This window comes from Lissotriton vulgaris, chromosome 7 (genome assembly GCF_964263255.1).
Source record: "Lissotriton vulgaris chromosome 7, aLisVul1.2, whole genome shotgun sequence".
NCBI classification, from domain to species: domain Eukaryota; kingdom Metazoa; phylum Chordata; class Amphibia; order Caudata; family Salamandridae; genus Lissotriton; species Lissotriton vulgaris.
Genome location: NC_141695.1, coordinates 1,409,039,098 through 1,409,066,307, shown reverse-complemented (window position 1 = coordinate 1,409,066,307; position 27,210 = coordinate 1,409,039,098). Strand labels below are relative to the sequence as shown.

The window sequence follows — 27,210 nt, the reverse complement described above, 5'->3', positions numbered from 1 at the left end:
CGGTGCCGGTTAGAAGAGGTCTATCCGCCCGACGGGAGCAGCCCCGAGGAGGTGAGGACCCGGACCCACCCCCCGGCCCTAGTTTGGACCTGAATCCCCGGAGGTCTGGTGGGGGGTGCCAAAGAGTGGCGGAGACCGGACCGGGGCCCCGGGGGCAGGAATCCCAGCTGTGGAAGTCCTCCTGCTGCCCCGGGTGAACCACACTGCCAGTGAGGCTACTGCCTGCGCAGACCGCGCCATTGAGAGAGGGAGCCGCCACTGAGCCCTGCTGTAGACCTGCCTCGCAGTGGTCCACCGGGAGGCGGACCCTCCGCCAGTGAGAGGGGAGGCCTGGGGGATCCTGAGCCACGCTGTCTGCTCCTGGGTGCCATCCACACGTGGCCCGGACCAACCAAAAAGCCGACAGGAAAGGAAAGGGAGTGAAGATGGGCCAAACAGTCGGCGGTGGTGGGAGATAACTGCAGTCACCCCAGGGGCACCCAGAACCGCGAGAGTCCGCGGCTCCATACCCCCACGGACGTCGCATCTCGGTACTGTGGAAAAAACCCCAAAGGCCACACCGCCTCGGTGTGAATGCAACAGGAGGACACTTACCTGGGGGCTCGCTCACGGCGGATAGGGGCACGAACACAGATAGCGGTGTGAGATATCGGAAGGCCTTAACTGGCGGGGAACGGGGTGGAGATTGATCCCTAGCTGGCCGGAGAGACAGCCACGGCATCTGAGGTGAGCCACAAGGGCCGGAAGTGGTGAAAGTCCCGGTCAGAGAAGCGCCTGGTCAGAGTAACGCTGAGCAAGCCCACGCTCCGACACCGGGACAGACGCACGAAACCAGAGGGGGAGATACTACAGGTGGAGCCTGAGCGGGCGAACACGAGAGACCGCGGCGACCCAGGTCTTGGAGGGAGCGCCCGGAGACCCCCATCGGGACCGGCATCCGCTAATCAATACCCGGATGCGGCTGCTCAAGGGGAGACAACAATGGGGAAAAAGGACAATCCGGCAAAAGGTCCCAAACAGGGTCCAATGGATAACTTTGCTGCGCCGCGTCCTGCGGCGGAGGGCCCCCCGGCGGCCCCAGCCGGTCGGTCCGACACAGACCTGCTGATGGCGGCGATCCAGGCCTCCCGCACCGATATCCAGGAGTCCAGGGCAGCATTGGAGGTCAAAATCGGCGAGGTAGGGTCAGAAGTGACACTCTTGAGGCAGGATTTCCGAAATTTGTCCGACAGGGTCGCCTCGGCGGAAACGCGCATGGGTGAGGCAGAAGACTCGATCACGACCCTCCGGAGAGACGTGGCGGAGCTGCAAGCCTCTAACCGCCAACTAGCCTGGAAAGTGGATGATGCCGAAAATAGGGCCAGGCGTAATAACCTGCGCTTTGTTGGATTTAGAGAGGGAATTGAAAAGAATGACATGACATCCTTCCTCCACATGTGGCTTAGAGAAACGTTCCCACAGGCACAATTTTCGCCATGTTTCATAATCGAAAGGGTGCACAGGGCTCTCCTTGCGAAGCCACCAGAGGGGTCGAGGCCCCGGCCGGTCATCGCTCGTTTCCTGAACTTTGCCGACAGAGACCTCATACTGAGAGAAGCAAGGAAGTTGGGCGAGATTCGTCTGGAAAACTCCCAGATCATGCTCTTTCCAGATTACAGTCAAGAGGTGCAAAAACAGCGACGATCCTTTGATTCAGTAAAAGCGAAACTTAGAGACCTAAAAATATCATACATGCTGTTGTTCCCGGCAAAACTTAAAGTGATCTTCAATGAACAGACTCTTTTTTTCACCCATCCGGAAGATGCTTGGCAATGGCTGGAGGAGCGCCCCATCCTTAACAGTAGGGAGACAGCGAGGCGTGATGCATTGGATAAGTCACTGAGAAACGCAACACGCTGGGAACTCCCGAACTCCCGAAACTCCCGAAACCACAGAGACTGAAACCCAGACGCTCAAGAAGGCCGGCCCCAGCAACACCATACAGAGGTCGTGATGCCGGGAGGACTCGGAAAGGACGTTCGGCCTCCCCAGGTGAAGAGGAAGAAATGCCCGACAGCCCCACATCGGGCGGAGACGGAGAGGAGGAAGAGGGGCAATCGGATCACCCGTTGGTGAAGGAGATTAGAGTGCTGGAGCGGGACATGTTGGGACAGCACAGTGCTCCGGAGTCAGACACTCAGGACTCTAAATCTTAGCAGTGTCGGGTCCACCATACACAGTACACCAGGCATGCAACGACAAGGCGACGTGGTTGGATGATCGAGGAATCGATGACTGCAGGATTGGAACGGCAGTCTATGGCGGGGAAGCACGCAAGTTGACACCTCCCCTCCCTTTTTGGCAGTTTCTGTTTGCCTTGTTTATAGATTTGTTGGGTGCTTACTAGGGTGGGTGTGGATGGAGGGCAACAGGCCTACTCCTTCGGAAAGCTATGTCTGACAATCGGGCACAACTGGAAGGGGAGGGAGGCGGGGTGGGGGTGGGGGATTTCGACTCTGTTGGGGTAGGTTAGGGAAATGGTATTGGGTGGGACAAATGAAGACTCTGTTAAGGGAACACTGTAATGAGTTGTGTCTTCGCAAACGTGCTGATAGTGAGAGTTGGGCCATTCATGGTCACTGCACTTTCCCATGGCAGGTACCGTAGTAGCACCACAGGTGGCAGGCAAGGGGCTGAACATACTGACCTGGAATGTTAATGGGCTGGGATCCAAAATTAAGAGAGGGCTGGTAACCGCATACATTAAAAAGACGGACCCCGACATCATCTTTCTGCAAGAGACACACCTCAGGGGTACTCAGTGCGCCTTCATTGCTAGGGGCAAATACAGGGTGTTAGCCCATGCAGGCTATACCTCTGATTCCAGGGGAGTAGCAATCATAATTAAAAAATCCCAACCCTTTGCCATTACACGCACGTGGCTCGACCCAGAGGGCACATATGCGGGAGTCCAGGGAAATTGGAATAGACGCACATATACCTTGATCTCTGTGTATGCACCACCGAAACTACAGACACGCACGAATGCGTGGTAGCAAACATCCTCCTAGACACGGCAGATACAACACAGGTGGTAGGGGGGGACTTCAATGATGTAATGGACGCTACCCTTGATAGATCCAGCACCGCAGTCGACGACCAACACAGGACTGCTTTATTTGCCATGATGTCCTCACTGGGACTGACAGACACGTGGCGGTGGCTTCACCCATCATTTCGCGCCTACTCCTATTTTTCCGGGGCGCATCGGACATTCTCACGACTCGACTATATTTTCATGTCTAGACAATGGCTGACAGTAGAAGATCTAGCTGAATACAGAGCCAGGGGTATCTCTGATCACTCACCTCTGCATGTACGAACGGGGCGAGGCAGAGCTAGGGACACGGGGTGCTGGAGGCTCGCGGCATGGGACCTTCAGAATAAAAAGCTACTGAAAGATGTGAGGACAGACATTAAGATTTATTTGGAAGACAATGTAGGCTCAGTTACCCCGAAAGTCACTTTGTGGGAGGCCCTGAAACCAGTCATGCGCGATAGAATTCGACTTAGGCTGGGGGAAGACAGACGGAGACTTCAGGCGGAGGTGACAGCCCTGGAACAGTCGACCCTAAAGTGTGAAGAAGAATATTTAGCCCACAGGTCCGAAAGTTCCCTGAGGCGACTACTAGACGCTCAAAAACTATATTGGGAATTGGTGACTAATGAAGCCAAGACACAGTCACTGGCCACCCTGCACAGATTGTATGACGTAGGGGATAAGTCAGGGAAACTACTGGCATGGCTCAGCAGGAAAGAAAAAGCTGATAGGTGGATAGATAGCATAGACACACCACGAGGTACAGCGGTCAAAACGGACGCAGAGATAGCAGACGCCTTTGCGGCCCATTATGAAGCCTTTTACGCAGCACGTGACCTGGCGACTCACGAGGAGGCCCTTCTATATTTAAACGATACCACCCTGCCGATTCTCCCCCCGGAAGAAGCGGCTACGTTTGACGCAGACATCACGTTAGAGGACATCGCTAATGCTATAGCCAGGCTCCACCCGGGTAAAACTCCAGGCCCAAATGGGTCCCCCGCTGAACTATTTAAACGCACATCGGACCTGCTGAACCCCCACCTTCGGGGCCTCCTAATCGACGCCCTTGAAGCGGGAGAACTCCGACCGGATCTTACTATGGCCACGATAATACCAATCTATAAGGAGGGCAAGCCACGGAACAAATGTGCCTCCTTCCGACCGATATCTTTACTCAATACGGAAGTAAAAGTGCTGGCGACCATACTGGTGGTCCGCCTAAGGGCGGTCATAACCGGTTTGGTCCATATGGACCAGTCTGGCTTCCTACCCGATAGGGCAACGAAGCTCAACCTCAGAAGAACGCACAACTGGCTCCAGGAGGTAAAGGGGAGGAACGACCCGCACTGGTTCCTCTCACTGGACGCCGAATAAGCGTTCGATGTGGTGCATTGGCCCTTCCTGATGGCAGTGCTCCAGAGGTTTGGGTTTGGATCAAAGTTCTCGGCGTGGATCAAACTACTGTACACCGGCCCAAGGGCGAGGGTGAGGGTTAATGGAACGCTCTCCCGTGAATTCCCCATCCAGAGGGGTACTAGGCAGGGTTGCCCCCTGTCCCCGCTTCTCTTTACACTTGTTATAGAAGTATTGGCGGCCAGAATCCGCCATAATGAAAGTATCCACGGCTTCACGGACGGGGCAGGGTCGTTATCTCCCGAAAAGATTTCGCTATATGCGGATGATGTCCTGCTCTATATAACAGAGCCTGAGACAACAGTCCCGGAGCTCTTTAGAGAATTGGAACACTACGGGGAGATGGCGGGCCACAAAATCAATTGGCAAAAATCGGTATTATATGACCCGAAGGGAAGGGGCCAATGGGAGCATCTACCGGAGGAACTGCTGACAACGACCAAAGGGTTCCAATACCTGGGGGTTTACATCACGACGAATGTCCCTCTTTCGTTCCAAAAAAACGTGGAGCGAGTTGCCGCAAGTGCAGTGGCGAATATGGATCGCTGGAGGCGGCTCCCATTAACGATCCTGGGCAGGGCGGCCATGTATAAAATGGTTATACTGCCAAAATTCCTGTACGCCCTCCAAAACGAGTACTATCCGATACCTACTGCGGTCTTCGCTAAGATCCATGCAGATTTACGATCTTTCCTCTGGCTCGGCAAACAGGCAAGGGTGGCGTTGGCCACACTGCAACGACACCAATATAATGGGGGAATCTTGCTTCCCAATTTGGAGGCCTACTATTGGGCGGAACACCTGACTCCAATTAACGACTGGCTTCATGCGGCGGTAGATCACCCGACGTATTCCCTAGAAAGGGCCAAGCTGGTGCCTAGAAACATACTGAGGTATCTCTACGGGGACGTGAGAAGGGCCCATCTTCTCCCTGCTACACTCATAACACTTGGGGCTTGGACGAAGGCCACGAAACGCATGGGCTGGGAGCAGAAACCTACACGGCAGACACCACTATGGCACTGTAGCTGGTTACGTGAACTACACAAACTGCGCGGATTCCAGCGATGGGACAACATTGGCATCTCCACCATTGGAGACGTAGTAGCTAAGGGGGAGCTCAAGTCCTTCAGGGCTCTTCAAACGGAGTTCGGGTTACACAACACGCGACACTTCAAATACTCCCAGCTGCGCCATGCCTGGAGGGCCCAAAATATCTCATTGCTTGGCATCCCAGAATATGCACCACTGGAGGGGAGGCTGCTCCAGGAGCACATGGTGGGACAGGCGGTGTCCCTTACATATAAGACATTGACCAATCATACGTTGGGAGACCTAACAAAACTTAGAAAGGCCTGGGAGATGGAGGTAGGGGAAATGGAGGACCTGGACTGGGAAATAGTCTTGACACACCCCCGGGAGGTGGCCATCAAGTCCAGACTGCGCCTAATCCAATTTTACTTTCTCCACAGAACATACTTTGACAGGGTACGCCTCTGCAAAATGGGGAAGATAGAGGAACCAACTTGCCTTAGGTGTAGACAGGGTGAGGGAGACTTCTTTCACACGGTATGGACCTGCACGGTAATACAGAAGTATTGGGCGCAGATCTTTCGGGAACTCGAAGAGATCCTAGGGGCCCCCATCCCTCTGGACCCCAAGCTGGCACTGCTGGGTATGACGACAGAGGTGGATCTGACTCGCCCATTACTCATTTTCCTTGTACTGGCGCTGGTGGTCGCCAAACGGGATATTGCGAAACATTGGGGGGCGCCAGAACCCCCGGCCCTGGAGGAGTGGAGGAGAGGGCTGGACCTGTACATGGCGGCGGAAAGGGTCACGTACAAGGCGAGGGGCTGCCCCCGGAAATTTAGGAAGGTTTGGTCAAAATGGAGACAGTACCATGGATTAGATGGGGGGCTGTAGTGGGAGGTGAACGAGGAAGGAATTGCGTCACAGATCCTGCCTGGATGGGGAACGGGAGGGTCCGAACAGCCATGCCTACGATCATGTGGGAAGGGGAGGCCACTGGTAGCGACAGGCTTTGTTTAAATGTACTTACCTGGCTGAGAGTGGAGGGAGGGGGGGCGGGAATGTATGCGATCAGGACACGTTCTTAATATCAACTAATGTATTGCTGAAACCTAACTTGAGTTTTCTACTGTTTGACCACCCGTGGATAAGAGCGGGGGCGGGGGGGATGGTTCCATTATCTACAAATAAAAAAGAAAAGCGGAAACACGGGACGTTTTGCAGCGGATCAGGGTTGACATCCACTGATGTAACTACTATATTGGCAATGCACGCCGCCCGACCTCTGGGGTGTGGGCTAAATGGCCGTGTATCCCCCAGAGTACGAGATATCACCTGCTGTTGTACACAGAGATCCATATACAGTTTCTATCTTGGCCCCGTGTGTATCTGCAATAAAAATAATGTATAAAAAAAAAAAGAAAATTCAGACAATTGGAAGAATACGATATGCGTTGATGTCAAGAGTCTAAATTGTGTTACTCAATACTTACAAAATATCGGGACGTTTTTATAAAATAGGGGTTGGACGCCAATCCATAATTCTTTTAAAAGCGTAACACAACGCCAGGTGTAGAATCCCAATTTGGTGCAAAGTAGGACTGATAGGTTAGTCTTGACAATATCGACCAACTGATTGTTCGAAATTGATAAATAAAGTTCGCTTAAAATATGGCGAGTATTTTCTTAAAATATAAGAATAGATGGAGAGACAAAACTATAGAGCAACATACTTTCTGATTAATACTGAAGGCAGAATGAATGAATGTAAAACATGAAAGTGAATATTTGCACTGTTTTTATGTCATCTCTTTACAGAGTGGACTCCTGGTGACTTTCTAGGAGCTCGAAGAAACGGTACAAAACCGTGAGTCTGTACTAGAAACTTCTGAACAAGTTGTTTTCTTAAAACAACATTTTTTTTTGTATATTTGTTTTTCTCACATATATCCTCTGGGTTGGACGTGCCTTAGCGAGCACGGACCGCCCGTGGATTTCACTCAATCGTCCTGATGAAAGCTGAGCTGAACACGGCAACTAACAGCAGAAACATGTTGACCTATTTTTAGGACACAGTGGTTTCCAAAAAAATCACTATATGGTCTTCACTTGTTTTTAATGTGACCAGCTAACCCATGAATAAAATCATTTAAGGGTACTACTGGGATCTTTTAACATTAGCACGCACTTCACTGAACACACACTGTCTGTTTCACAAAGAACCTGCTCCGCTGCAATTGCAGGCGTTGAAGCACACGGGGGGGACATTCGGTCTCCCTCGTGGGAACCCCATGATGAAGCATGTCACCACTAGGGTGAGTGAGGGTTCTTTTTACAAATAGAGTTCTTACTTTTACCAATAGGTTTCTCTCTCTCTTTTTTCTGATCTTCACACTTATTTCCGAGTGTGTCTTGGTTTCTAAATACACAGGTAGTCACTCTTTAGTTGTTGTATGAATATTGATAGGTGTAGAAGAGTGACCTCTTAATACCCTTATTCTCTTGTTGTTTAGACACTGCCTCATTAATATTCATAAAGTATGTCTAATTATGCCAAGTGGTAATCAGTATTTTGCAAACGAACCTATTAGTACATAGGTCAGTTTGCAAAAATACCACACAGTCTCCAAAAATACTGGTTGCGAATTGCGACAAGTATTTTGTGGTCATTGCTGTGTATATCTGGCCCTAAGTTACCAATCACTCAACAACAACACGATTTATTAGAAATGATTCCACATTGCAGGACTCTTGAATACATATGACCTGATGGAGTTTTTAAACTTCTGTCACGTCATCCCTGCATAAAATGCCTACAAATGCTAGCAATATTCCAAGAGCACAGCATAAGCTTTGATTCCTGACCAGAAATCGAGACCTGTGTTTTAGGTCTCTACATCAGACGTGGTACTTACCCCTATCGAATTGCTAAATCGCTCCCCACACACCCTCGCCATGTGCCCAGATTTTATTGCCTAACCTCAATCTATTTTACCATTACCTAACATCGTAGGTGCGCCCTATAGAGCACTAACTACACTCAGGGGGACATTTACTAAAAAGTCACGCAACGTGTTGCAGCCCCCCGCAAGGCTGCGCTGCGTTGGCGACAGGGAGGGAGCAGGAGAGCCGTATCTTCAAAGATCTGGCTCTCTCCTCCACTTTTCCTTGCGCTGGCGCCGATTACAGCTGCTGTGCGCCATGCCCACACAGCGCCGCAGCGTTAGGGTGTGTGAATGAATCTACCATAGATTTGGTACAGGAAGGCTACCCTTCCTGTACAAAATATTATACTAGACACAAGGAAAAGCTTTTCCCACTTTGGATGTATGCTGCACAGTGCAGCACGCAGGCAAATTCGGAAAAGGAAGGTGAAATGTAAGCATTTCTCCTTCCTTGCGCCTAGTTGAAAAGGACGCAGTTTTCTCAAGCTAAGCCCAATCTAATGTTATTAGTAAATTGGGTTTAGCGTGAGAAACCTTGGGTGGTTGCATGGGAACGCCCATACACTACCATTGGTACGTCCCTTTGACGCAAAGTAACACGAAGCAGCGCAATGCGCTGCATCATATTACTTTTACATTATATCCAGCGCTAAAAAAGTTTACAGCTGGAAAGCAAATACCCCAAAAAATGTTTACTTCGTTTTGCGTCACTTTTGTGATGCAAACACGGCACAAAAGCTTAGTAAATCTTCCCTCAGTTTACTCTCCACTGTCTGGATTGCAACCCCCAGAAATATATCTTGCTCATCAGAAAGCCATTGGAACATAAAAGGTCGGTATCCTACCGCTGTGTGCCCATTTAGTCAGTATTTTGGCTTGGAAACATCTTACCAGGATTCCCATACACTCAGCGTATCCATTAGTAGCAACACAAACCGTGAATGTTACGAAGTAATACGCATGGTTCTTTTCTGGACAGTGTCTTTGTTTATGATCTCCCCCAACTTCCATATGTTGTCAACTTTAATTGTAAGTTTATTGTAAGGTTATTAGCTCTTTCTCCGTTGACGTGTGTTGTTACTTTAATATAGGGGAATCAAAGGAATTAATTATACTATTGAAAAGGGACATCCATCATAGGAGAAACTGACTCAAACTCAACTCGGGGTTCTTGTCAGTTAATAAAAAGTTAATTAAACTATGGCTTAAATCAAGGTGGGGCAGAACGTTGCATTAACACATGCAATACATCTTCAACATCAACAGTTTGTGATGCCATAAGCTGTGTTTTAGCAAATTCCTTAAAAGTTGTATCTCTTGGTCCTCATTTGCAAAAGAGGAAAATTGACACCTTGTTATCACCTGGGCATAGATCAAATCACTTGACAATGTAGCTCTACCTGCAAATTCCCCAGGTGCCAGGTTTAACCATGCTACCTTAAATCTGATGTGGAGAACCCATGTCTGTTCTACTCCAATTGATTGCATGCTTATGTATTGTTCAGCAAGCTACATGTTAACCTTTAAATTGCTCCCAGTTTCTGCAGTTGGGTCAACATGATTTAAAATAAGTACAGCTACATTTTAAACTTGCATTGGAGGGCATCAAGAATACGCCAAGTAAACAATATCATAAAAAAACACACACACACACACACACACAAAAGAACCGTAATCAGTGTCTGAGATACATTTGTCACTTGTCAAACACAACTGAGTAAAACCTATGTTTTGCACGTAATTCAATTAATTGTAATGCTTCTTGCCACTAGTCCTCTATGGCCTAACAGCCCAATTGACATACCTCGTGCCAGACTGTTTGCAGTCATTGCGTTGTTGCTGTGATAGGGAGGACATTTTGTGTGTCCCCCATAGCCAATCGGGTGCAATCCTGCATTGACTACTGCCTCTTTTTGCATGTGCCCTCATGAGGTTTCATTAACATAGCTTTCATAGAAGACAACCTGATGACCTTGAGTGGTCCTTGCAATTTCTGTCTTTGAGGGGCTGCAGAAAGAATCCTTTGGCACTTTCTGGTCTGATGAGTTGGGATCTCACTAGTTTAGTCTATCTATGATTGATCCATATGCTTTTTGTTTTCCTTCCCCTGCCCCAGTGACAGGCCACTGGAGCAACATTCTGGATTCTATTCAGATGATGGAGGCAGCCCAGAAATTCAACAGCATTCTACAGGAGGTTCCAACAAAGTTGTTGAAGCGCATCCCTTTGAGGTTGGTGCATGGGGTTCCACTGAGGGAGACTATCGCTGAGAACTGGAGAAAAGTAGAGCAATTCCAGGCCAGGTCCGATGACCTCTTAATTTCTTCCTATCCTAAGGCTGGTAAGAGTTCCTCTGGCGAAACCTTGATTAACAGTTATTGTGGTGTGACTGGAAGAGTGTGTGGGAGAATGATGTACTGTTTAATGAGTGCTTGCTAGAGGACATTTCAGGAAATATTGCAGTCGTGCTGGATGCTTGAGGGGAATTTAGGAACGATTATTCTCTTGGGAACTATAGAAATAGCATTACTGCATTTTCTGGTTAGGTTTAGGGAATCCTGCCGAAGGGCTGGCTGTAGAGTGAGACATATAGATTCTTACAGGACATATGATTGTTGGGAAAGGTGTATGAGTGCTGTATGCATTGATACAGCAGCACTGATATGATGCACCTATTGAGCACAATGCTGAGTGATAACTGTCTTTGTTGCTTGACTTAAGGTACCACCTGGATGCAAGAGATAGTGGATCTGATCAATAATGGGGGAGATTTGGAAGAAGCAAGAAGAGCACCAACCTATGTCCGTGTTCCCTTCCTGGAAATGGTCTTACCACCTCCTGTGCCATCTGGTGAATATCAGAGATATGAGTTGACTGCTCTTCTGGGGAGAAGGTGAAACATGTATTTTGTGACTGGAGAATAACCTGGTTTCTGTCCCTCTCTCATTCAGGCGTGGATGCACTTGCAAAGGCACCGTCTCCTCGTGTCATTAAGACCCACCTTCCAATTCAGCTTGTGCCCAAGTCCTTCTGGGAGCAGAACTGTAAGGTAAGACTGACCACCAACCTCCACTCCTGTTGGTTGCAGTGGCCATTGTGCAACTGTGCAGGTATCTGAATAGCCTTCCAGTGTGTCCTTCCTTTTGAAGCTATTTCTCCTCATACAGACATTCCTCCGATAAATGCATCGCTCCGCCTTGGACTCTGGTGGGTGGCAGCAGATGGAACATAAGAACGGAGTCCTGGGCAGGAAGATGAGAAGTTGAGGGTGGATCCACTTATAGAGTTTCTAGAATGGAGTAACTGCTTCTTTGTCGATCATGTATTAAGCTACATTGCAGTAGATAACTTGTAATATTTTTATAATTATTTTGCAACTGCTTACGACACTCAGTAGAGATGCACTTTTCTCGTGGGTTCTTATGAAGCATTGTTACAAGTGGCTGGAAACGTCTATTCGATAATGCGGAGCCCTTGGTCGTGTTATTCAGTCCTGAGGGCGTGTCACGGCAAATTGATGAACATTGATGTATCATTTTTTTTCTAAAAAGATGTGGGAGCTCTGAGGTGTAAAGTCCTTTGAGCATAATTTAAAATAACGTAGGCTCATTCTCCATACGTCCATGGGTCTGTCGCCTTGTGTGTAAATATGGAGAAAGGTTCCAGGAACAAAAGTAACACTATAGTGGCTGGATAGGAAAGTTGAACAAGGAATAGCTTGAAGATCGGGAAGAAAGAGTGATAAGCAGATTGAGACCATATGTTGTGACAGTTGCCAATGCAAGGCAAGGACGTTTGGTGTCAATTGGGCCTTTACTGAGATTTCAATTGCCACCCCATTCCTAGTAGCCCTCGGTGGGACTGCCTTGCTGTTGAGCTGTCCCTGATTGGGACAGTGATTTGAAACTGGGTGAGAGCATTTCAAGTCAAGAATGACGACAGTGAAGCTGGATTGCAGCATTTCAAACCAAGAATCGTACGGCAGTGGCCAAAGAGTTGTTCACATGGCACCCACGACCGTTGTAATGTTTTGGAAGAAGGATGACTGTAGGGTTGTAACAGGTGGCAGAGATGAATGATAGATAGGAGTAGTGTACACATGGAGAGTGTCTGTTGAGCATTGACTCTTTTTTCTCACCACATCAAAAGTGACAGTTAGGAAAAAGTAATATCTACTAGTCTTCCTATCCCTCTATTATTTCCAATAATACTGGAAGTATTGCCTGTAGTTTTAATTTGTGACTAAATATGTTAGGGCCTCCTGGCCTACGAGGCCCTGAAACTGCAAAGCTGGCAGACACAGGGACAACCTTGTGAAACCGATGTACACAGGATACCATAAACTGTCCGCCCAAGTGTCAAGCGACACAATCCCTCAACCCATTATCGTAGATTTTAGCAGACAGCAGGCTACCTTTTGTTTCTGGGTGCGGTGCCTGCATATTGCCCAAGTACACACACAGGAATGATTGCATCAGGCAGCCCAAACACACTAGATCACCTTCTCAGGTTCAAACTTATGTCCTGCAGGGTGCACACAGAGATCTCTACCGCTGGCACATGAACCGCCTCAGCTATTATAAAAAGAATCACATCTGTAACTTGCAGGTTAGAAATTAAATCTTTCCAGCATGCGCTCTAACTTGATTTCTTTTTCGCCAAGGTTTGCACCCTTGCGTGCCCTGTAATTAGTACAGGCATATACATCCTCTGCATGGCAGTGTTTAAATATGGCACCTGCAGTTGATACTGTTGCGGGGATTCTGCTCATGCACAGAATTATGCGCAGGAAACCAGGACCTTAGTGAATTGTGATGTACCAAAAACTCACCTCAGTACCCAGAACCCCTATCCGACTAGCATCAGTGTCTCATTCGTTCTCTGTCCTACAGCGAAGCTACCAATGATTAGGCAACTCAGAACAAGCAATTTAGAATACTCTCAGGAATGGTGAGATCAAAAACACTCTTTCGTTTATATTCTCATACAAGTCCACGACATGAGTAATACGAGACACAGTAAAGTTTAAAATGTTCATTTTAACTACATGCTCTAAGATGCAGTATTTTGGCTAACATAAGCAGCCATATGATTAGAAATAAAACAATCAGCATTGTTACAATTCCATAAAACATAAAGGGAGAAATCATATTATAATAATAGTGGAAACAGGTCTTGTAGCGTCTTGTGTACCACCCTCCCCTGGCTCGGAGCTAGGTTTTATAATAATAGAAGGTCTCTAGGTTTAAACGGGAAACCCCATACCTCAAAGATCAGCTTAGGTGAATCACATCAAAGTATCAGCAAGCTCTCTGTAGATGGAAAGGTTTTTCTCCAAGTTCTTGCAAACATGCATGCAGTGTAATATTAAAGGCACTCAAGTTTCAGCTATTCGCAGCTGGATGCATGTTGTGTCTAGAGCGTGGGCTGATCAACCTGAATCAACAGCATACATTTTTATTTGACCTTGAAGCCTGCAGCACAAAGTGTATATACTGGGGTCGCCATGTAAGTCTAGGGATGTGGAAAGCAGACCGTTCTCATGTGAAGAAAATCAAGCAGTTTAACTTACAGCAACAGATGGGAAACATCGTTAACAACACGGTCACTACACCGCAATGCTGTTACAGCGACCGCGATGTACCCACGCTATGCCATTACAACGCAAGTCTTCACATCGACTTGCGCTAGATGGCGTGCTAACATTACAACTAGTGTAGTTTACTATCCCAACACCTTCCCTACTGTTAAGTGGACTGGAGTTGGAATAGTAAATTACACTTTTTTAATGTTAGCACGCCATCTAGCGCAAGTCGATGTAAAGACTTGCGTTGTAATGGCATAGCGTGGTAACATCGCAGTCGTGTAACGACTGCGATGTAACGGCACGCGTTGTTATAGCTACCGTTGTTCCATCATACATCCCAACAGATACATGTAGCGTCTTGTGCAAAAGCGGCAAAGTGGCAAAATGGCATTTAAACTTCTAATACGGGGGGCGTGGCCGAGCCGCAAAGCTTAATGGCCCTAGCTTAACAAGGCTCTGTGACTCCCTATCCTCCCCCGTCTATCTGTGACACCTATCCGGAGCCCAGAAGTGGAATTCTTATATCGGCAGGCACCCTGGTACCGAACCCTGCAGTGGCGATCTCTAAACATCAACCGGAGACCCAGAAAATGGCAAGTCTAGACTGCAGCCTACTCGGGGTGGGAACGTCAGGACCTTGAGTGGAGGCAAAGATGGCGTGCAGGCCCAGATACCCCGGTGGCCCGATCCACAACCAAAGGAACGGCACTGCCAGTAAACAAGTTTGATGACCAAAAGACCATCCAACGTCCCTCCCCAAGGCAGCGATCGCTGCGAAGTGCTCCGAGCCCCAGATAGCAGCGGACCGAGTCTGCAGTCTTATGGGGGAATGATAGCCGAGACCTCGCATAGATACGGAAGCGGCGCGTGGGTGCTAGCGCCCTGCCTGATTGTCTCACAAATCCCTCGTCAGCCGCACCTCTTGGCTCCTAGGCCCACCCGATCACAGTCTGCCACTTCAAGACGGGCAAATGGAGTGTGGCACCACGATGAGAGTAGAGATGCCTGCTTCACCCAGTGCCACACAACAGCCGTAATGGAGCATGGTAAGCTCACGCACTAGAACTGCCACCTGTACGTGAATGCAATATCTACTGTGAGCCCCGTTTACCTGCATTTCTCCTGACTAGTGCAGCTGCCAGCACACTTCACAGGCAATGGGACTGGAACAAAATCAGCCCGTGACTCTCCAGAGGGCATTAACGCTGGGCTCTACTGATCTGCAAACACCACTGACTTTCCCCTTGGACATAACGTGCTATTGCCACTGCACTCCAGACCTATTCAGGGGAAAGCGTCAACGACCCTTACTAGAAGCCGAACAGGCACACAAGGCATGATACCCAACCACAATCATCTGCCCAGCATCGTCCTGAATACAAGACCAACCCCATGAGATAATTGGCGGCCTGAGCAGGGTGGAAGTGTTGCCAACAACGTCAAGAGTGACTCCAGACTGCTGGACTTGCACATCGTCTCACTACTGGCGCAGCGGGCAAAAGAGATCGAGGCGCAATGTCGTCAACTAGAGGCAACAAACCAGTGCAGCAGAACAGGCTGGACAGATACACTCTCTCCAAAACATCCTTGCCTGATCCTTCGCCTTTGGGCGAAAGCGGAGGAACACAGGGAAAAGTAGACCCGGAACCCACGCTCAAAGACGTTCTAGAGGCGATTGCGGGGATCAAGACATTGTTGGAGCACAAGATGGGCACAATAACCATGGAAATCAATCTACTCTGTGCAGACCTGAACAAAAATAGTGAACGAGTCAAAAAAGTGGAGCTCACAACTGCGAGCCTCGTGAATGATGCTTCCCAGTCAAAGAATTGCAGACTTTTCGGAAATTTGCAGAAACCAAACTAGATGACTATGAAGGGCGTCTATGGCTCAACAATGTTCGAATTTTAGAGATCCTGCAAAAATCAGAAGGACATGCCACAGATCTATTCGTTGAAGACCTCATCCTTAACCACCTGCAACCCAAGGGGCTTGGGAAATTCTTCGGCATCGAGAGGGCCCACAGAGTCCCCAGGGGTCGACCGAAACCAGGGGCCCCTCCTCGTCCAATCCTGGTCAGAGTCCTCAACTTCCGAGACCGGGACGTGATACTCCAACATGCCAGAACGGGACCCCCACTTCGGTACGACAATGCAGACATAACCTTCCTTCCAGAGTTTACCCAGCTGGTCCAGAGGCAAAGAAGCTCCTTCCTGGGAATCAAGAAGACACTGAGAGACAAAGGTTACAAGTACGCCATATTGTTCCCAGCCAGGCTTCGAGTGGAAGCTGAGGATAGGGCCTGGTTCTTTGAACATCCAGAATCAGCAGCAGGCTGGCTGGAGAGCCACTGAACGGCAGTCCATACAATATTTGGGTTAACATAAATGGGATGGGGCAGGTGTGGGCCATAGGGCATAGGTAGTGGTAACATCGGCTTGTAAAGTCTATCGAGCCGTGACGTGGGGTCGAGGCCTGCACCAGAACACACCGTTAGACATTTACGTAAGATAAGAACCTTCCTCATGTATATAAAAGAGTGAATTCTGGCTTGTACTTAAGGGCTTTGCACAGTAGTAATATCTGTAATCAAACGTAGCATGGTCCATCAGTACATCAAGAGGCAGGCCTCTGACCCTATCCTATTACAGCAGACACATGTAAGGCAATGAACAGGGGAGGATATAAACTAGCGGCACATGCAGGCTTCACAACCGGGTCGTGAGGAGTGGGCATCTTAAACAAGAATTTGTTCCTTTTCACAATACAATCCACATGGTCCGTCAAGCGGGGTAGATACATAGGAATCTCAGACCTCTGGGAGGGTAGAGTCGTCACATTTGTTTCAGTGTAAGTTCCCCCTGGCTTTCAGAGTGATACATTTAAAGACCTGGGTGTGATCCTATTGTCGTTCGCAGAGGACCTCCTCATGATGGGGGCAACTTTAGCGCAGTAATTTCTGGATTATTGTATCAACACCCTCCATGGGACATTAGACCTGCACAGAGGTGGCTACCTGACTTCCTTGAGGCCATTGGGCTGGTACACAACCCAGACATGGTCCAAAATACCTTCTTGTTGAGTGCCCATCGTGGCCTCTCTCGCATCGATTATGTCCTAGTTCCAGCATTGCAGGCACTCAATATTCGAGAAATCCCCCACTTAGGCAGGGGTATCTCTGATCACTCACCGATCTGGATACATGTAGTTCTGGGCCAGATGAGTGCTGGGAGAGTCGCTCCCATCAATCCGTGGTATCTCTGAGACCCTGACACCCGAAAGAAAATCACCAGGCCACAGACCACTATTTCCATGAAAATGAGGGTACGGTAGAATCAGCCCAAACATTATGGGAAGCCTACAAATCGGTAATCCGCAGGAAAGACATGATGCAGGCAGAGGATGAAATGCTTAGATTGGAAGAAGAGTTAGAGCTGACAGTCACCCCTGAGAAATTGCACCTCTTGCATCTAAAACAAGACGAGTTCAAAGCAATAGCAACAGACAGAACGAGGGCTCAAGGGAGGGAAATGCAAAGGAGTATCTATGAACAAGGAGATAAAGCGGGGAAGTTAATAGCCTGGTTAGATAGGAAGGAGTGAGCCAGCCGTCTTGTACCTGAGCTACAAGAAGAGGATACTGACCCTATCATTGACCCACAAGAAATCGCTGAACGGTTTGCTGAACACTTTCAGACGGGGTCCAGCTCAGAAGAGCAGTACACAGAAGCTGACAACTGTGCCTTAATTCTCTGAGTCCGACTTTTCGGATGATGAAATGGCTCAGGCGATACGGGCGATTCATTCGGGAAAAGCCTTGGGTCCCAATGGCATACCAATCGAGCACTACAAGCTCAGGCCAGATAAGATAGCCCTGTACCTTCGATTGATGTTTATAGACAGCAAGGAAATAGGGACACTCCCCATGGATCAAAGGATAGCCAATATTGTAGTCATTCACAAAGAAGGTAAACCCAAAACCAGCTGTGCCTCATATAGGCCTATATCCTTACTCAACGCAGAACCGAAGATCCTCGCAAAACTGCTGGCAATCCGGTTGATAAAAGTGATAGATACCCTAGTATACCCCGACCAATCAGGCTTCATGCCACATCTTAACACAGCCTTAAACCTGTGCAGAGTACACAGAGTATTGGGAAGAGCAGCAACTATTCAAGAACCAGCAGTACTGGTCTCGCTAGATGCCACCATGGCGTTTGAAATGGTGGAATGACCATACCTCTTTGCTGTACTCAATAAGAAGGGATTCGGGCCCAGGTTTGTGAGCTGCATCCGATTACTTTATTCAAAACCAATGGCTTAAGTAGTGGTGAACAACCCCAAATCAAAAGTATTTCAACAGAGCCGTGGTACAAACCAGGGATGTCCCCTGTCCCCGCTTCTATTTGCTCTGGCCCTTGAACCCCTGGTGGTGTGGATCCGTAGAGATCTAGTGGTTCAAGGTATGCGTTGGTCTCCAGACTGGGAAGATAATATATCCCTCCTCGCAGATGACATTCTGCTATATCTGACTTCCTACTAGCAGATATTCCGGATTCACCATAAACTGGACCAAGTCTGTTGTCCATGTCTTACAGGGAGAACCACCGGTCCTCTCTAGGAACTGCCAAATCCAGATAACAACAGATTGCTTCCACTATCTTGGCATTTTTATTTCATTAAGCCCCACACTCCGCTTCACCCGGAATCTCCTACCACCGATACAGAGATTGAAAAGGGACATAGAGAGCTGGAAGTTTCTGCCCCTCTCGTTACTGGGTAAAGCTGCCTTTTTCAAAATGATGGCACTGCCCCGCTTCCTTTACGCCCTCCAGAACTCGCTGGATCTGGTTCCCAAATCATACTTTCAGGAAAAAGAGAGCCTTCAAAGAGATCTGTTGTGGGACGGAAAACCCTGGACAGATGGCTCCGCAGACTCACCGTGGCAACACCCCTGTGGAACTCCGAAAAACAGGGGAACCTGTGGCAAATCAAGGGCTTTGATAAATGGGATCTTATAGAAATCTCCCAAATTAAATATCTCTTGTTTAAAGATGAAATCCTCTCGTTTGCCTCCCTCCAACAACAATATAGCCTGGCGGACACTGAACAATATAGATGTTTCCAAATTCAGCATGCCTTCTAGACTCATCTCACTAGGAAGTCCTCCCCCCCGATGCCTCTCCCTTGGAGTATAAAATACTTGATGGCCACCTAACCGAAAAAGCAATTTCCTTGATCTATAAAAAAAATTAATAATATGGAAGACCCGCTCCAATCTCTGAAGGAGAAATGGATAAGAGAGTGCCTTGAGCTAGATGAGGAAGACTGGCAATGGGCAGTCTCCTCCCCGAGGGAGGTGGCAATCTAAGCCAGACTACGACTAGTACAACTCAAAATTCTCCACAGGACATACATAACTGGTCCAGGATTGGTCCGTATGGGTAGGGCTGACAGTGGGGAATGCCGGAGCAGATGTGGAAAAGACGGCACTTGCATCCATATAATATGGGAGTGTGAATACATACAAACCTACTGGCAAGCCATACACCAAACACTCAGTGAGGTACTCACAAAAGACTTGCACCCGGAGGCACGCAGGTGCCTCCTAAACATTTGGGAACCAACATACCTCACCTCCTACACTAAGCAATGGGCAACACTAGCAGTAATGACCACAAAAAGGAACATAGCACAACACTGGGGAGCCCTCAAACCACCCAAAATAGACCAATGGAAGGAAGATCTAGACTGGTGCATGTTCAGGGAGAAATCAGTCTATATAGCCAGAGGGTGTCCCAAGAAATAGAACAGGGTATGGGGGCCTTGGAACTCATACAGGGGAGATATATGCACCCTACTGGCACTCTTGAGTGAAGACGAGAATCTTACACCCCCCTAATTGCTACATATTGTGCACTGTGACTTGAATCTTTGTAACCCAGTACAAATAATTGAAATGTATGCTGTCTCCTAATCATGATTCAATATGGTATGTTATGTCGATAATATTTAATAAAAAGATATCGAAAAAAAACCTTCTAATACGCTTATGCTAACATAGCAATGTATGCAGGGAGAACCTGGCCTTCACTACACCCTCCCCTGATCGGCCCACGAACAAAAAGGGAAACAATTTAGGAATGCAGAGTTCAAGTTCGAGTGAGACAGAACCAAGTTCAAATTTTGCCAAACCGCACAATTGGAAATGATAAGTTCGAAGTAGTAAGGAGTTAAAAAAAATGTTAAAACCAAGAAGGGTGTGCTGCCCAATATGGATATAAAAATAGTAAAACGTAAAAAAATCTGAATTCAGTATGTGCTCTTATCTGGATAACTGCCTTTAGTCCATCAGAGTGTAGGCACAGTATGTTGCAACAGCCTCCAAAAGGAAGTCATTGTTCTCATCAGCAAAAAGTTCAGCCATCCACTTTAATAAAGTAAAGGAGCATACATTTTCTTCAATAACTGGAGCCTCAAGCACCATCAGAGGACAACTAGCGTGTTCTTCGAGGTAACTTTGTGACAGAAAGTCAGGTGCCGCCTCATATATGTTCCAATTCCCTAGAACTCCATGCGCAGCCGCACAGGCCAAAATGACGATGCCAGAACAGTCCAACTCGTGAGCCACTACGGAACTCATCAGTTGATCATAATCCGGGGCAGGAGACGATGTATTTGAGAGACACAAATACAAAGACCATTCAAATGAACAATCCAAGCAATGAAACACAGGCTGAACGCATGTAAAGTATGAAAACTAGAAGGATAATCCATACGCCACACTCAATGTTGCCAGAGGTATCTTTCCATAGAGTTCAAGTATCCAGTTGCGAAGCTGGAACAGCCGGGGCAGGCTGTCTCGTGACACAGATAGTGCAGCCTTTTTGGAGCAAGAAAATCAACAGCAGCACGCCGGCAGCCAAATTGAGAATTAAAGGTAACCCGCCGAAGACGCTGGAAAAAATAGAATGAAAAAATGCCGGTATCACACCAATTATTGTTTGGAACGAGGTCGCAAGGCCAGAGCCCTCAACCTTAAAAAAGTGTGCCAAGCCAGTTGTCGTAGAGGCATTGAATATGATGTGGATCATGGCACCAAAATGAAGTGGGAGATCAGTATTTAAAAGAGCATGCAGCAGGGGCGTGGCACGCTGTTCCAGAGCAGATAACAGGAACTCTGAGGGCTGCGAGCCGCTCCTACACTGAGCGGAAGATGTAGCGCATAGACGGAGAGACCTTACCTGCCTTTCACCCCGCAGGAGCAGTCCCGGCGTGACCCCGAAGGAGGAAGCAGGCGCCCATCAAAATGGCGGACATCGCATTGGCTTGATCGGAGAGCTCCGGAGGTGGCTACCGGGGATGCCGTGTGGGAACCCTGGCTCCAGATCTATTTGCCACTGCCAGAGGTAAGGACCAGATCCACCGTGAACACTGGAGTGCCCAAGCTGACACCTCCCGAAGAACAATTCATGCCGCTTCATCCCACAGCCCACATGCCTGACTTTAAAATGGCAGCCATTCTGTAAAATTGGCGCCGCTGTCTGCTCACTCGGGCTTCAGGCCCATATCTACCTTCTACCAGGTGATGCTCTAGAGGGGATAATACTTTGCTGCCCTTTCCTGACCCTGGAGCTGACCTGCCGGCGCTCCACGTCCTCTTTTGCCACCATCTGTGCGGCCCCTGTATTACCCTGCCAGCCACAAAATGGCACCCATTCCACCTCGTCATGGATAGTCTCTACATGATGCTGACTGAATCCACCGGGACCCACGTGTGCTGGGGATGGTAGCGGCTTGTGCCTGGAAGACTGATTTCTCTCCCTGAGTGAGGCCTCTAGTTCCCTCCCACTCTGCGCTGTGTGCACTGCGAGACATCACATCCGGCACGAACCTTCCCTCTGCCTCTTCCGACAATCGTACTCTACTCAATAGCACCAATTACACAGCAGACCGGCTTGCCCAGTATTCGGGGGTCCTTGTGCTGACGGTGATTGTGCCCAGTCCTTTGGGTCCTCAGGGGCCTCCATCTCCACTACACTTTGGTATTGGCGGCCCGCATGTTGGTGCACAAATTCTCTGGCCACCTCCATCATTGCTGCAGCGGTCCTCCGGGGCCTGCCCGTATGCCACCAAAGAAGGGGATGACAAGGACATCCACCAAGTTATCAGACTTCTTCACTACAACAGATAGAAGCTCGCCGCTACACAGAGATGACAAAACAGCCACCATGGCCCTCACAAAGGTGCGCCTCCTGACTATGTTTAAAGACTTTAAGACAGAGCTGCGTAAAGACCTCGGCCAGGACATCAAATCCTCCATGGAGCAACTGAGGGCGGACCTCACCGAGAGACTGACTTTCCTCCAGCAAGACGTGGACTCTGTGGGCACTAGAGTGTTGGATATAAAGGCGCACCCTCAAGACCCAGAGATACTTTCCACTGAACTCCATGAAGATGTCCGAGCTCTCCGGGACCAGCTACATCAGATGCAGTCCAAGGCGAAAGACCTTGCAAATAAGGCATGGAGGGAGAACATACGTGTTAAAGACCTGGAGAAGGGCGTGGAGAGGCCTGACCTGGGGGCCTTCCTGGAGGGGCTCTCTGCAGAAGTCTTGGGTCCCCAATCCCTCAAAATAAAACTGGAAAGGATCCATCGAGTGGGAAGTTTTCCGACCGGGTGGAAAAAGAGACCCCGCGATATCCTGGTGACATTCCATTCCTATAAAGTCAAAGAGGTGGTACTCCTGGGGGCTAGGACAAGGGGGTCCATTTCATTCCAAAATCACGCATGTGCCATATACCAGGATCTAGCACCGGCTACTGTGGCACAGAGACAATTGTTCAGACCCCTCACTTCCAAATTATGAGAAGATAAAATCAGATATAGATGGACCTACCCGTTTGACCTTAGTTTTGAATTCAACAACAAACAGCGCCAAATCACTGACTTAAAGGAAAGCATGGAACTTCTGGGTCTTCCCACAGAGGAAAACGACTCCACACAAGATAAAAATAGGGAGCCTCTTAAAGGTACATCATCGACGTCTGCATGGTCTGTGGGCCTGCGTAGAGACCGCAGATGAAATCCCGGTGAGCGCGCCATAAGAACTGTACTGTCTATACTCTACAACCGAACTGAGACCCGTAATGTCACAGTAACTTGTTGTCGATATTGGCGACCCTAAGGGAAGCCCAGGTAGGTTGGCAGTAACCCACTTCTATCAGCTACCCTGCCATCTCCGGGCTTCTGGAACTCTCCACTGTTAAGAAAATGATGTGCCCTACTTTGCATCTACGGTTTAGAACAGCGAACTTCTCTTCTCTCTGATGCTAGTTCTGGTTTGTTATCTGCATCATACCAGCATGTTGATATCTTCTTGTTAATCGGGGAAAAGCACCATGTTTTCATTTCCAATGCAGGAGTACGGCCTTTATTCCTACCAGGTGTGGGTCTGTCCTAACAGCAATTCCTCAGCCGCACAAAGATGTTTCTCATTATTTTCTGAACTGCACCGGGATGGGCGCGAACGGGGTCCTTGGACCTGCTGTCCCCACTAGTGCCTGAGGGGCTTCATGCCCCACGACAAGGACCTGGTAGCGATTTTCCCATTGTATCTTTTGTTTATGTTCATTTTTATTTCTCTGGTGTCTGAGGGGAGGGAACAGGTGGGACATGGTGGCGGCTTTTTACCGTTTTGTACTGGTAGGCTTTCTGATCACAATGTATTTACGGATAGCACTGGTTGGTGGGATACTCATTATGGGGGACATGCGAGGACACATGCCACAACAGGATGGGTAGAATTTTCAATTGGATTCCGTTTTTTACTCTAGCACAATGACGATTACCATTGGAACCTGGAATGTTAAAGGTCTTAATTCCCCTCAAAAATACCAAAAGGTATGGAAGTACATTATTGATCGCCATCTTGATGTAGTGGCCCTCCAAGAAACACACCTAGCTAGATCTGAGGACACATGCCTCCGACACAAACACTACCCACTGATTTACATATCCTCAGCGAATACGAAGCATAGGGGAGTGGCACTCCTATTTCATTCCTCCATAAAATTCCAACCGTTAGACGTCCAACACGACAAAGAAGGTCGCTGGATTATGGTCAAGGGCTGTCTAATGGGGAAACTTTGCACTTTCGTAGCGGTATACGCCCCCAACACTGGACAGACAATTTTCCTAAAAACAATATTGGGGAAGCTATTAGATTTCATGAAGGTACCGATGGTTCTCATGGGCGACTTCAACTTGACCTGGCAGAAAGACCTAGATAGCACGCACACACAGTGCTTGAAAGCAGGCTCCTTCTCCATTGACATGCAACAACATTTCCACAACATGGGACTCTTAGATGCCTGGCGTACTCTCTATCCCCACTCCCGGGACTACACTTTTTATTCTCATGTTCATCATACGTATTCCCGACTCGATTATATTTTTATTAGCCAGTCCCTGCTGGGCACCCTACAAGAGGCCAAAATATTCCCCCTCTCAGTATCGGATCACAGTCTGCTCCCAATATGTCTGTCCTGAAGTAGAAATGCTTCGGCCGCTCCCAGGTGGTACTTCCCGACCGCGCTTACACGGGACAAGGAATCATGCACTAAGCTAAGAGAAACCATCACCTACTTTCTTGACATTAACAAACCGGAAGATACATCGGAATATACCACCTGGGACACGTTTAAGGCGGTCTTCCGAGGGAAATGCATTTCCTTTAATTCTGCACTAAACGCTCAATGCACCAGAGAGAGGTAAATGCTGGAGAAAGAAGTCGCTTCCATTGAACACGCTCATAAACTGAATCCCACAAGGCAAACTTCGCAATCTGACGGCGCTCAGAGGTAAACTCTGAGCTATATATAACAACAGGGCAGAATTCACACTTCTCAAACTATGACACTTATCTTACTCCCACGGCAACAAGATTAGCAAACATATCGCTAGACAGCTCAAAGACAAGCGAGAGAGATAGTACATAGGTGATATACAAGGACCCAATGGGAAGTTCACCCATAGAGACGAGGAAAATCTGTGGCTCCTTTTTCAAAACCCTTTATTCTAGAGATTACTTGGATCCCGACGCCCAACAGGATTATCTCAAGACATTACACCTCCCACAGGTATCCCCTGAATGGAACGATTTACTTACCGCCCCCATCACTTCCGAAGGCGTCATCACTGCTATTAAAGCTCTTAAAGCTCTTAAGCCCCATAAAGCCCCGGGACCGGATGGATATACCGCCCTATTCTATAAAACCTTTGTTCCCAAAATCACCTGCACCTTATGCAGCTCTTTAACAAGATGGCTGTAGAGGGCGAGACCACCCGATCCATGTCTGAAGCCATGATCACTGTTATACCCAAACCAGGGAAGGACTCCCATGTATGTGCCTCATATCGGCCTATCAATCTGCTCAATCTTGATGCGAAACTATATTCCTCCATTATAGCTAAACGATTGAACGATCTCATGCCTGATCTCATACACCCAGACCTAGCGGGATTTTTTTAAGGGTCACCAAACACACGATAACACCCGCCGAAATATACATCTAATAGAGAAGGTCAACAGACATCAAATCCCCACTGTTTTGGTGGGATTGGACGCTGAGAACGCTTTTGACAGGGTAAACTGGACATTCCTATTTCACACCCTCATGGCCTTCGGTTTTACGCCTAAATTCCTTAATATGATCCGGGCTAATTGTCTTCAACCCCGTTCTAAAGTTGCGGTCAATGGAGTACACTCACCCTCCTTCTTCCACTCCAGAGGCACTAGACAGTGGTGTCCCCTTTCACCCCTACTCTTCGCCTTTAGCATTGAGTCTTTAGCAATGGCAATTAGAGATAATCCTGCAATCCGGGGTATACCATTTACTGGAGACCCGCATAAAATGTTCCTCTTCGCAGGCGATGTTCTATTGTCGCTCTCTGACCCCGCCACGTCCCTTTCACCAGACGGAACTTGAGCGGTTTGAAGCGGTAGCAGGCTTTAAAATAAATCTAGATAAATCGTACATACTCAACCTCACACTCCTGCAAGCGGAACTCCACAGGCTCCAGTCTCTTACTCCTCTCCAATGGACCACTTCCTCTATAAAAATACTTTGGAGTCCAACTCACGCCAAGGGTAGAGGGGCTTTATGCCGCTAATATCCCCCCCTATTCTTAGTCGCATCCAAACGGAGCTCACGAAGTGGAATCGTCTTTTTATCCTGGCCAGGCCGGATACATGCTGTGAAAATGACACTCCTCCCTATACTCCTTTACTTATACCAAGCTTTGCCCATAGAATTGGAGACTGATTTTTTTCGGCGAGTTAAAGCTATGATCCTGCACTTCATCTGGGAAGGGGGACGCGCACGATTCTCTCTTTCCCTACTGCGTTGCTCTCGAATCGAGGGTGAAGTTGGACTTCCAGATATCCAACTATATTACAAAGCTGCACAATTGAGAGTCTTGACTGAGTGGTCAAAACGGGAATCCGATAAACACTGGTTACATATGGACCACAGTGTAACAGGGAGGACTATATGGGACCTGGTTTGGCGCCCTACAAAGGACAAACCTAAAAATACTTACATTAGCACTCCTACAGGCACCACCCTGAAGGTATGGGATTCAGTTGCCGTAGATGAGAGGTGGACCTCTTTCCTATCACCATTCACACCACTCCATTTTAACCCTGCATTCCCCCAGGTTTACAAGACGGACCTTTTGATGCTTGAGAGGAGGGAGGGTGTCTGGACCCAACACACCTTTTTCGTAATTTTGCCCACCTCGCCTTTGACAACTGTAAGTGGGATTATGGCCTAGGGAATACAGAAAGGTACAGCTACAGTCAGTTGATGCACTGGAGCCTCACACCCCAGGTGCGTGAGGCGGCAACCCAACCTCTCACAAAATTTGAATCCTTCCTCACTAAGGCCACTTCTATGAAAGGGGTGATTTTGTTTATATATAACTTCCCACTTACCACCACACTCTCTCCACATCCACGATATATGTCCACGATATATGTCCATGTGGGAAGGAATACTGCAGCGTGGTATTTCTGAAGACGAATGGGCCCATTATGGACTGACATCATAAGGTTCAATCATTCCATAGAACTCCAGGAAGCTCATCTT

At 48.3% G+C, this 27,210-nt stretch overlaps 1 protein-coding gene across 3 annotated transcripts in view; it reads left to right on the top strand.

The window, feature by feature from the left end:
- Positions 1–27,210, top strand: part of LOC147705738 (sulfotransferase 1C1-like) — a 293,598-nt gene that overhangs the window by 136,087 nt on the left and 130,301 nt on the right. For all 3 annotated transcript variants that reach the window (XM_086932185.1, XM_086932187.1, XM_086932186.1), the window contains 3 exons: positions 10,589–10,813; positions 11,194–11,322; positions 11,424–11,521. In XM_086932185.1, coding sequence (XP_086788311.1) covers positions 10,627–10,813; positions 11,194–11,322; positions 11,424–11,521 — 414 coding nt within the window. In that variant the 5' untranslated portion in view covers positions 10,589–10,626. The remainder of the gene's footprint in view (positions 1–10,588; positions 10,814–11,193; positions 11,323–11,423; positions 11,522–27,210) is intronic.